The sequence below is a fragment of the Schistocerca nitens genome, chromosome 9 (genome assembly GCF_023898315.1).
Source record: "Schistocerca nitens isolate TAMUIC-IGC-003100 chromosome 9, iqSchNite1.1, whole genome shotgun sequence".
Lineage (NCBI taxonomy): Eukaryota > Metazoa > Arthropoda > Insecta > Orthoptera > Acrididae > Schistocerca > Schistocerca nitens.
The window spans coordinates 41029174-41041842 of record NC_064622.1 but is presented as its reverse complement, the minus strand read 5'-3'; the positions used below and the strand labels follow the sequence as shown (position 1 = coordinate 41041842).

Here is a 12669-nt window from a genome sequence, read left to right as displayed (position 1 = left end):
AGAAATAGCACAAGTTTCTACAGATATGAGTACAATTACAAAAGGGTATATTTATGTTTTCATTTTAGAATGAACAGTATAAAGAGGTTCACCTCTTCAGATTGTGGCAATTCTGTATTTAATTTAGTAATCAGTTCACTTCTCTTCAGTCCAACAATACCCTCATGTGTTGAGGAATGTTTTACCTTTGTAGTGACGGCGCACTGTCACTGCTTTGATACTTATGACAGAGTGGCATATTAAGCACAATTTCCCATCAGACTTTACAAGCAAATATGGATCTTCCCATTGGGCATTAAAAAATGGCACACCTAAATCTGAACGTTTTCTGCTCATGCTGAACACTCGCAAGACAGATTAACAGTGTCCCATTTGATAAGATTCTGAACAGATACTTCTGTGCACCAAAAGACGACGCCAGAGAGAGCGTTGTCTGTCACACACAATCTGCTACAGCCACTATATAGGAGGGAAGATGGGAGGGAGGGAAAAAGCACTGGTCCTGCTCTACGTGGCACTGGGGCACGCAGGCACTAAGTCCTCGAGGTCTAGCACCTACGGAAAAGCCTGTCACCCCTCTTCAGGAACTGTGTGTTAGTCTGGCCCCTCCACAGAGACCCCTTCCATGTGGCTACACCGATATTATGGCTATCTGCATCACTGAGATACACAAGCCACTCCACCATGGCAAGACTCATGGTTCATGAGGGAGGGGGTGGGGGAAGAGGCAAGCGTGTGACATGTTGTATTCAGAAAATGACTGGATGAATAAATGCAGTACATTGCACACTTCAAAACAGTAATTTATTCATTTATTTAAAAACTAAATCAATCATGAGCTTACATTTATCAACAGTCACAACAATCTGACACTGAAACAAATCCTACAGGAGATGTGAATTGTACAAGTCTCTCATCAATGATCTGCAGTTCACAAATTAATATTGTGGTTCATATTGTGTCATACAATCTATATAAAACAACAAAATAAATATCTGACAATGCATGTGTATTATTGGTCCTTTCTAAGAAGTTTCAACAATTAACAGCAGTTTTTATTTAAGTAGAACTAAAGCAGGTGAAACCATGAGTTGCAAACCAAATTTCTACATAAACAGTCCAGTTACATGCAAAGCATATTGCAGAACGTAACAGACCAGCTTTGACATGATATTTCTTTATAGATGTATGTTAATTAGCTACACTATTATGGTAAGATGGACTGTGCAGTGCAATGACATATAACATCAAAACATGCAACATTTATTAAACTGTAGGAAAATATGAAATCCATACATAATAATATTTTACAGAGTTCCATGGAAAATCAACAGCAGCACCTTGGGAAATTTTACATTAAAGACATCTGGCAAACATATGAACCTGTAAAATATATTTTAAACAAAGCTAAAGCCAATCAACATAGTTGATTAAGTCACTTCAACATCAAGCACTCAACATCAGACAAATTATCTGACGGACAGTTAATTTCTTATAATGGAAAATGTTTCTGGCTGTTGCATGCAGAACCTCAATCCAAAAAGGTGACAATTTTGATAGCCAACATTTATATAGAAATATGCCAGAAAGTAACACTGACTTTAAGACATAAGTAAAAGCGAAAAGCACAGCATGTACTTTAAAACACTAACTTATGGACAGAATTAAACAAATATTTAGAGTACATAATGGAAAAAGAAAAAGTATCAACTATTTCTCAGCACACATTACTTCTGCAACAAAATACACAGTCAATAAGAAGTTTTAATTCTTACATTGTACACTGTACACACAATGCACATATCAGTTTATTTCACATGGCACAACCACTACTGGGTGGAATTCTCTCTCTCACACACACACACACACACACACACACACACACACTCTCTCTCTCTCTCTCTCTCTCTCTCTCTCTCTCTCTCTCTCTCTCTCTCTCTCTCACACACACACACACACACACACACACACACAAAGCTGACAAAGTCAGTCACATGAAACACACTGGTTAACAACTGGGCAAATATGATTAATTGCACACTGCTAAAACTAAGACAATAGCTCCAGTCTAATGAGATAGTGCATGTGCTTAACATTGGTGGAAATCTTCAAACATTTGCTGGTAAAAAAGTGTACAGGTGATACGAGCCTTCAAACCATTGGCATGTACGATATAAAATGCCAATAACTGAAATGGAAACATGAACTAGGACGACTGTTCAAATTGACATTGCCTCATCAAGAAAAGCAGCAAGTTCCCTAAGGTGAAGGACTCTACTACCAGTTGCTGAAGATGCAGAAGGAGGCCGCCCAGCATATCTGAAACAGACATATCAAACACATTGTTTTAAATACATAAAAACCAATGCATAATGCCCAGTTCCTGCAATATGTGGGAAGAGGACACACAGAAACCAGTAAAGGGAAGGCAATTGTAAAAAGTTAAAACTGTTAATTCAAACATCTTTTAATACCAAAACACTTGCTAATTTCAATATAACCTTTTATCTATTTTTTTCATAATATTTTAAATGCTACAGGAAAATTGAACCTTTTATCACTTTTAATCACATTTTTCTAACAAGTGTTTAGTGCAGGTAGTAGACACATCACTGCAACAGTATCACCAATATATCGAGTAAAACAGAGAAAGGGAACCACTAACATATAGCTGAGTGTGGGGGAATAGACACATACAACAGGAGTTTATACTAGCTTTAGAGCTCTTGTTATTTCTCTAGCAGAAGTACACAAATCTGCATACACAACCACACAGACACCCAGACACCCAGACACCCAAATGCACACACCTGCAGTTGTAGCAGGTAAAATAAAGTATGCCACTTATTTGCAAATAAGACTAAAGTCCCTAACTGTATTAATCTGCACTTTTGAGATGAAAATTAAACCTAACTTTCCACTGCACCTCTCTCCCAAGGAAATTCTGAGACCGATAACACCATTTATGTGCTCTGACTCATCACATCACTAAAATAGTTGACATAAATCACACATTCAGATCCAAAATGCATTAAATATCAACAGCAACCACAAATACAGTTGTTCTCAGGACAGATGTAACAGCTTTGCCAATTCATAATTAAACTGTCACATTCATCACAAGGAACTACGAGGGCAGTTCAATAAGTAATGCAACACATTTTTTTTCTGAAACAGGGGTTGTTTTATTCAGCATTGAAATACTCCAGGTTATTCCCCAATCTTTTAGCTACACAACACTATTTTTCAACGTAATCTCCATTCAATGCTACGGCCTTACACCACCTGGAAATGAGGGCCTGTATGCCTGCACGGTACCATTCCACTGGTTGATGTCGGAGCCAACGTCGTACTGCATCAATAACTTCTTCATCATCCGCGTAGTGCCTCCCACGGATTGCGTCCTTCATTGGGCCAAACATATGGAAATCCGACGGTGCGAGATCGGGGCTGTAGGGTGCATGAGGAAGAACAGTCCACTGAAGTTTTGTGAGCTCCTCTCGGGTGCGAAGACTTGTGTGAGGTCTTGCGTTGTCATGAAGAAGGAGAAGTTCGTTCTGATGTTTGTGCCTACGAACACGCTGAAGTCGTTTCTTCAGTTTCTGAAGAGTAGCACAATACACTTCAGAGTTGATCGTTTGACCATGGGGAAGGACATCGAACAGAATAACCCCTTCAGCGTCCCAGAAGACTGTAACCATGACTTTACCGGCTGAGGGTATGGCTTTAAACTTTTTCTTGGTAGGGGAGTGGGTGTGGCGCCACTCCATTGATTGCCGTTTTGTTTCAGGTTCGAAGTGATGAACCCATGTTTCATCGCCTGTAACAATCTTTGACAAGAAATTGTCACCCTCAGCCACATGACGAGCAAGCAATTCCGCACAGATTGTTCTCCTTTGCTCTTTATGGTGTTCGGTTAGACAACGAGGGACCCAGCGGGAACAAACCTTTGAATATCCCAACTGGTGAACAATTGTGACAGCACTACCAACAGAGATGTCAAGTTGAGCACTGAGTTGTTTGATGGTGATCCGTCGATCATCTCGAACGAGTGTGTTCGCACGCTCCGCCATTGCAGGAGTCACAGCTGTGCACGGCCGGCCCGCACGCGGGAGATCAGACAGTCTTGCTTGACCTTGCGGCGATGATGACACACGCTTTGCCCAATGACTCACCATGCTTTTGTCCACTGCCAGATCACCGTAGACATTCTGCAAGCGCCTATGAATATCTGAGATGCCCTGGTTTTCCGCCAAAAGAAACTCGATCACTGCCCGTTGTTTGCAACGCACATCCGTTACAGACGCCATTTTAACAGCTCCGTACAGCGCTGCCACCTGTCGGAAGTCAATGAAACTATACGAGACGAAGCGGGAATGTTTGAAAATATTCCACAAGAAATTTCCGGTTTTTTCAACCAAAATTGGCCGAGAAAAAAAATGTGTTGCATTACTTATTGAACTGCCCTCGTATTTGTCACATCTGTGCAAAAGTTCTCTGTTTATTGCCTTTCAGTGAAGCTCAAGAACATGTCTGCTCATGCGTTCCCATTTAGTTGATCAGTTGTAATGAAACTTACACATATAACAAGAAACTCTGTAAAACACACACCATCAGAATGCAAGCTGGCTCATTTCATTGCTGTCTGGTCTGACATGTCACTGCATCAGAAATTACAGACATTGCCCATGTCAGGTAGAAAGAAAATGATATCCCTGGTAAGTTTACAACAAATTACTTCTATGAACACCTACACCTACATAATACTCTGTGCACTATATAGTGCTTGGTGTATGGTACCCAGTACCACCACTAGTCATTTCCTTTCCTGTTCCACACGCAAATACAGCTATGGGCAAATGACTGTCTATATGAGTCCTATTTTTTCTTATTGTCTGGTCCATATGCAAAAAGTATGTTGGCATTAGTGGAACTGTTCTGCAATCAGCTTCAAATGCCAGTTCTCCAAATTTTTTCAATAGTGTTTCACAAGCTTTACATTGCCTTTCATCCAGGGATTGACTTTACAAAGCATCTCCTAAATACTCACACATTGATCAAACTAATTGGCAACAAATCTAGCTCCCTGCCTCTGTATTGCTTTGATATCTTCCTTTAATCTGACCTGTTGCAGATCCCAAACACTCAAGCAGTACTCAAGAACAGGTTTTATTAGTGTTCTGTACGCATTCACCTCCTCATAAGAACCACACTTTCATAAAATTCTCCCACTAAATCAAAGTTGAACACTCACCTGCCTTACAACCATCCTTATGTACTCATTCCATTTCGTATCATTTTGCAATGTTAATTGACCTGACTGCATAAGCATCACACTATTAAAGCTATATTCAAATATTATGGGATTGTTTTTTCCTACTCATATGCATTACCTCGCATTTTTCTACAGTTAGAGCAAGCTGCCATTCATGATACTAACCAGAAATTAAGTCTAAGTCATTGTGTGTGCTCCTACAGTCACTTCCAATGACACCTTCCAGTACACCACAGCATCGTCAGCAAACAGCCGCAGATTGCTGCACACACTATCTGCCAAATCATTTATGTAGATAGGTAACAACAACAGTCTTATTACAGTTCCCTGGGACACTCCTGATGATACCCTTGTCTCTGATGAACACTTGTCTCCGATGAATACTTGATGTCAAGGGCAATGTAATGGTTTCTATTACTTATGAACCATGGACCTTGCCGTTGGTGGGGAGGCTTGCGTGCCTCAGCGATACAGATGGCCGTACCGTAGGTGCAACCACAACGGAGGGGTATCTGTTGAGAGGCCAGACAAACATGTGGTTCCTGAAGAGGGGCAGCAGCCTTTTCAGTAGTTGCAGGGGCAACAGTCTGGATGATTGACTGATCTGGCCTTGTAACATTAACCAAAACGGCCTTGCTGTGCTGGTACTGCGAACGGCTGAAAGCAAGGGGAAACTACAGCCGTAATTCTTCCCGAGGACATGCAGCTCTACTGTATGATTAAATGATGATGGCGTCCTCTTGGGTAAAATATTCCGGAGGTAAAATAGTCCCCCATTCGGATCTCCGGGCGGGGACTAACAAGAGGACGTCGTTATCAGGAGAAAGAAAACTGGCGTTCTGCGGATCGGAGCGTGGAATGTCAGATCACTTAATCGGGCAGGTAGGTTAGAAAATTTGAAAAGGGAAATGGATAGGTTAAAGTTAGATATAGTGGGAATTAGTGAAGTTCGGTGGCAGGAGGAACAAGACTTTTGGTCAGGTGATTACAGGGTTATAAATACAAAATCAAATAGGGGTAATGCAGGAGTAGGTTTAATAATGAATAAAAAAATAGGAGTGCGGGTTAGCTACTACAAACAGCATAGTGAACGCATTATTGTGGCCAAGATAGACACAAAGCCCATGCCTACTACAGTAGTACAAGTTTATATGCCAACTAGCTCTGCAGATGATGAAGAAATAGATGAAATGTACGACGAGATAAAAGAAATTATTCAGGTAGTGAAGGGAGACGAAAATTTAATAGTCATGGGTGACTGGAATTCATCAGTAGGAAAAGGGAGAGAAGGAAACATAGTAGGTGAATATGGACTGGGGGGAAGGAATGAAAGAGGAAGCCGCCTTGTAGAATTTTGCACAGAGCATAGCTTAATCATAGCTAACACTTGGTTCAAGAATCATGAAAGGAGGCTGTATACATGGAAGAAGCCTGGAGATACTGACAGGTTTCAGATAGATTATATAATGGTAAGACAGAGATTTAGGAACCAGGTTTTAAATTGTAAGACATTTCCTGAGGCAGATGTGGATTCTGACCACAATCTATTGGTTATGAACTGCAGATTGAAACTGAAGAAACTGCAAAAAGGTGGGAATTTAAGGAGATGGGACCTCGATAAACTGAAAGAACCAGAGGTTGTAGAGAGTTTCAGGGAGAGCATAAGGGAACAATTGACAGGAATGGGGGAAAGAAATACAGTAGAAGAAGAATGGGTAGCTCTGAGGGATGAAGTGGTGAAGGCAGCAGACGATCAAGTAGGTAAAAAGACGAGGGCTAATAGAAATCCTTGGGTAACAGAAGAAATATTGAATTTAATTGATGAAAGGAGAAAATATAAAAATGCAGTAAATGAAGCAGGCAAAAAGGAATACAAACGTCTCAAAAATGAAATCGACAGGAAGTGCAAAATGGCTAAGCAGGGATGGCTAGAGGACAAATGTAAGGATGTAGAGGCTTGTCTCACTAGGGGTAAGATAGATACTGCCTACAGGAAAATTAAAGAGACATTTGGAGAGAAGAGAACCACTTGTATGAATATCAAGAGCTCAGATGGCAACCCAGTTCTAAGCAAAGAAGGGAAGGCAGAAAGGTGGAAGGAGTATATAGAGGGTTTATACAAGGGCGATGTACTTGAGGACAATGTTATGGAAATGGAAGAGGATGTAGATGAAGATGAAATGGGAGATAAGATACTGCGTGAAGAGTTTGACAGAGCACTGAAAGACCTGATTCGAAACAAGGCCCCGGGAGTAGACAACATTCCATTAGAACTACTGATGGCCTTGGGAGAGCCAGTCATGACAAAACTCTACCATCTGGTGAGCAAGATGTATGAGACAGGCGAAATACCCTCAGACTTCAAGAAGAATATAATAATTCCAATCCCAAAGAAAGCAGGTGTTGACAGATGTGAAAATTACCGAACTATCAGTTTAATAAGTCACAGCTGCAAAATACTAACGCGAATTATTTACAGACGAATGGAAAAACTGGTAGAAGCCGACCTCGGGGAAGATCAGTTTGGATTCCGTAGAAATGTTGGAACACGTGAGGCAATACTGACCTTACGACTTATCTTGGAAGAAAGATTAAGAAAAGGCAAACCTACGTTTCTAGCATTTGTAGACTTAGAGAAAGCTTTTGACAATGTCGACTGGAATACTCTCTTTCAAATTCTGAAGGTGACAGGGGTAAAATACAGGGAGCGAAAGGCTATTTACAATTTGTACAGAAACCAGATGGCAGTTATAAGAGTCGAGGGGCATGAAAGGGAAGCAGTGGTTGGGAAAGGAGTGAGACAGGGTTGTAGCCTCTCCCCGATGTTATTCAATCTATATATTGAGCAAGCAGTAAAGGAAACAAAAGAAAAATTCGGAGTAGGTATTAAAATTCATGGAGAAGAAGTAAAAACTTTGAGGTTCGCCGATGACATTGTAATTCTGTCAGAGACAGCAAAGGACTTGGAAGAGCAGTTGAACGGAATGGACAGTGTCTTGAAAGAAGGATATAAGATGAACATCAACAAAAGCAAAACAAGGATAATGGAATGTGGTCGAATTAAGTCGGGTGATGCTGAGGGAATTAGATTAGGAAATGAGACACTTAAAGTAGTAAAGGAGTTTTGCTATTTAGGGAGTAAAATAACCGATGATGGTCGAAGTAGAGAGGATATAAAATGTAGACTGGCAATGGCAAGGAAAGCGTTTCTCAAGAAGAGAAATTTGTTAACATCGAGTATAGATTTAGGTGTCAGGAAGTCGTTTCTGAAAGTATTTGTATGGAGTGTAGCCATGTATGGAAGTGAGACATGGACGATAACTAGTTTGGATAAGAAGAGAATAGAAGCTTTCGAAATGTGGTGCTACAGAAGAATGATGAAGATAAGGTGGGTAGATCACGTAACTAATGAGGAGGTATTGAATAGGATTGGGGAGAAGAGAAGTTTGTGGCACAACTTGACTAGAAGAAGGGATCGGTTGGTAGGACATGTTTTGAGGCATCAAGGCATCACAAATTTAGCATTGGAGGGCAGCGTGGAGGGTAAAAATCGTAGAGGGAGACCAAGAGATCAATACACTAAGCAGATTCAGAAGGATGTAGGTTGCAGTAGGTACTGGGAGATGAAGAAGCTTGCACAGGATAGAGTAGCATGGAGAGCTGCATCAAACCAGTCTCAGGACTGAAGACCACAACAACAACAACAACAATGAAGTCTTCTAGTCATTAACATCTCTGAGAACCTACTCTGTAGGCTTGTACCTTCCTTCACAGTTTGCAGTGGGTCTCTGTGTTGAACAATTTTTGGAAATCTAGGAATATGGAATCTGCCTGTTGACCTTCACCCACGGTTCACAGGATGTTGTGCAAGAAGAGAGCAAGCTTTGTAAAACTGTGTTCATATGTGGACAGAAGCTATTCCATTGGAAGGAAATTTATTATATTCAAACTCATAATATGTTAAAGAATTCTGCAACAAGTGCATTTTAGGGGTACAGGTCTGTAATTTTGTGGGTCCTTTCTTTTACCCTTCTTATAGACAAGAGTGACCTGCACATTTTTTCCAGTGGCTTGTGACTTTGGGATGGGTGAGACTCTCATAATAAATGCAAGGGAAGCAAGGGGCCAATGCTACACAGTACTCTCTGTAAAACCGAACTGAGATTCCATTTGGACCTGGCTCTTTTGTTTTAAACTCTTTCAGTTGCTTCTAAATGGCAGGGATCCTATTACTTTGTCGTCCCCATGGGAGTTGGTGTGATGGTCAAACAATGGTATGTTTGTACAATCCTGCTGTGCATGAATGATTTCTTACACACGAAATTTAAAAGTTCAGCTTTCCTTTTGCTGTCTTCTACGGCCACACCAGACTCGTCAATGAGTGGCTTGATAGAAGCCTTCAACCCACTTAGCAGTTCAACATAAGTCTAGAATTTTCTTGGGTTCCTGGCAAGATATTTTGCTAGGTTATGATGCTGGTAGTTCTAAGTTTCACTCCAATAGCTGAAAATATTCCTTCATCTCCCCCTTTTGATACTTTCTACATTAAATTGTGGTATTTGGATGGGGATTTTAAAGGTTTTTCCACAAATGAGGTAAGTGACGCACCAGAGAAGCAAATATTGCAGAGTAGTTTTTGTGTGTGCATGGAGAAATTATGTGCACAGAGAAGACATGAGTTGGATTGGTCTGTTCTTCTGTTACTTTGTTTTGCACATTGTTTGAGTTTCTAACACTGAAAGTAATAAATAATTTACATGAACTCAAACCTAGTTTTTCCAACAAATTTTAGGGCTTGGCTGCAATCAAATGAATGAGTGACAATGCAATTTTGGCTGTCTATTTATATTGATTAAGATGGACTATTCTGAGTGTTGCTTTGCTGCCAATGTTACCGTGATGTCCGACTGAGTGGATTTTGAATCTATGTCAAGAATTCACATTTTAAAATTGATTAGCAGTAGCAAAAATTACATGTTGTAATGAAAGGAGAAGTATCCAATGTAATGAAGACTACAGGTTTGAATGTGGGGTACTGAGCTTTAATTCACAATGGATGGTTTATCTATGCATCAATTCTGATGCATTACAACAGATTTGCTATTTTGGACTCCTGTGAAAAGCAAAACAAGGTGATAAAATATCTAGAAATGACAGCTTCAGATAAAATCAAAGTAGTAAGTAAAAATATAACCTCTGCACCATTTAAAGCCATTAAATCTTTACACAAGATAATTTTCAAATCAGCTCCAAATGACAGAAAGAAAATGGAAACATTTGAGGGAATTTTCTGGCTTTACTTTTCAATGAACAGCTGTCAAAATTGGAGCTAAGAAGTCATTTATTGAAGCATCATTTTCAAAAGCGAGTTGGGAGCAATCTAATATATTATGTATTGATAACAGGATGTAAAATGAAATGGCTACGTAAATTCATTATTATGCAATGGAAAGTGCAAGTTAGAATATCAACAATATTATGAAAAGGATAGACTGCAATTCACTGTTAAGATGACATACAGAGTTGCAGACAAGCACAACAAAAAGATTGTTATACAATGAGCTGTGATAATGCTGATAACAACTCACAATTCCAGTATGTGGCTGACAGGATAAAAAAGAAATTGGGCACAAAACTTCTACTTTATGGTACTGGAAATGTAACAGGGTTTACAGAAAAAAAGGAAGCTTTACAAAAGAGCTGTGAAGTCACTGCCATTAAGAGTAACAAACATTACAGCAATGAAAAATCCAGAAACTCCATAACAAAGTAGCTGAAGACTCAAATAACAAAAACATGAAGTGCAGCTTGGGATCTAAACAGAACATATTTCAACTGTGGTTCCAGCAGCCCCATATCAAATGATAATTACAAAAGCGAGGGAAGGAGATGCTTTAACTGCACCAAGTTTGGCCATATCTCATCTGAATGCCCGAAGGAGAAGAATAGTCTAAAGATGGCAATGAAGGCATACACTGCTAAGTAGGGTAGCCTATTAATAACTTAAATTTAAAAATGTCTGAGGAAGTAACTAAAAGCTGACAGCATTAATTGACTGTACTATTCAATTTCTTACACAGTGTTTCTCACACATAGGATGCTCCAAGATTGCTAGATACAGAAGTGTTTTTGACATGATTTGGGAAAAGCTCCCTTTCCATAAGGTTATTTTACAGATCCTGTTGAGATTGAGGATGTGAAAATTGAAACATGGATTTATGTTTTCTCTAGAGACATTGAAAATTTAGAAATGGTAGCTGGTGAAGATTTTCTAGACCAAACTGAAATTTCAATAAACAAGGATGGAGTTACTATTAGGAAGTCAGAACGCGAATCTCATCTCATGTGTATCAATACAGGAGACAAACCAGAATTTTATAACAAAAGCTCCTTTAGTGATGATGTGAAGGAACATACTGCAGATTTAGTGTGTAATTACACCCAACAATGACCAGGTCTACTGCTGTTAGAATGATGACTGTTAAGAGAGAAAGTAACCAATACATAGTGTATTTAAAAAAGAATGACCTGATTTTGGATGGTAGTAATTATGAAACATGGGACCTGCTGGAAAGGAAATGTGTGTTGTTTGAATGGTCATGCCCTAGAATTTCAGAAAATAAATGTTAGATGTCAGTCAATGTATCTTCTCAGTTTGCAGTCAATCAGAAGTAATATGAGGTCTGCTCAACAGAAGGCATTTTGTGTGACGCAGTTTGCAAAGAGTGAGTTAGTGATTTTGGTGCAGGGTACTTTTCATTGGCAGTTTGGCACTGATCCACCTGCACCCAAAAACTTTCGTTGTTGGTGTCATCAATTTGGAGATACAGGATGCTTGTACAAAGGTAAATGTCCACAGTGACCTCGAACTTCTGATGACTTGGTGGAAAGAAATTGGCAAATGTTTAGCTTTTACCACAACTTCAGGAGTGCTCCAGTGATGTCATTTTCCAACAGGACCAAGCTGCATCTCACTCACAGAATAACACATGTCAGTTTCTAAATTACACTCTGTGTCAATGTTGGGTAGGGAACACGGGACACCAAGACACTGCCCTGCATTCCTGGTCCCCAACATTACCAGGCACAACCCCATGCAATATTTTTTTTTTCTTGTGGACATATTGAAGGAAAGTGTGTTCATCTCCCCTTTATCTCGTGACAAAAAAAAAAAATGAACAGAACAACAGCCACCATAACTTCTGTAAAGGCAGATACACTGTGTAAAGTTTATGACAAATTTAGCTATCGTGCTGCTACTGCTGCTGCTGGAGGACCAACAGAGCATTTGTAAAAGCATAACTAAAATTAAGATTTTGTGAGTATTTTTCAATGTATTCCATGTTTTTAGTATGTTTTTCTCGATAAATATGGAATTTTGAAATCGGGCCTTT

The 12669-nt window shown here is 39.7% G+C and overlaps 1 protein-coding gene across 1 annotated transcript in view; it reads right to left on the bottom strand.

Annotated features, from left to right (window-relative positions):
• Positions 1 to 845: 845 nt before the first annotated feature.
• Positions 846 to 12669, bottom strand: part of LOC126203184 (2-oxoglutarate dehydrogenase complex component E1-like) — a 230750-nt gene continuing 218926 nt past the window's right edge. Inside the window, exon 19 of the mRNA XM_049937426.1 lies at positions 846 to 2319. Coding sequence (XP_049793383.1) covers positions 2220 to 2319 — 100 coding nt within the window. The 3' untranslated portion in view covers positions 846 to 2219. The remainder of the gene's footprint in view (positions 2320 to 12669) is intronic.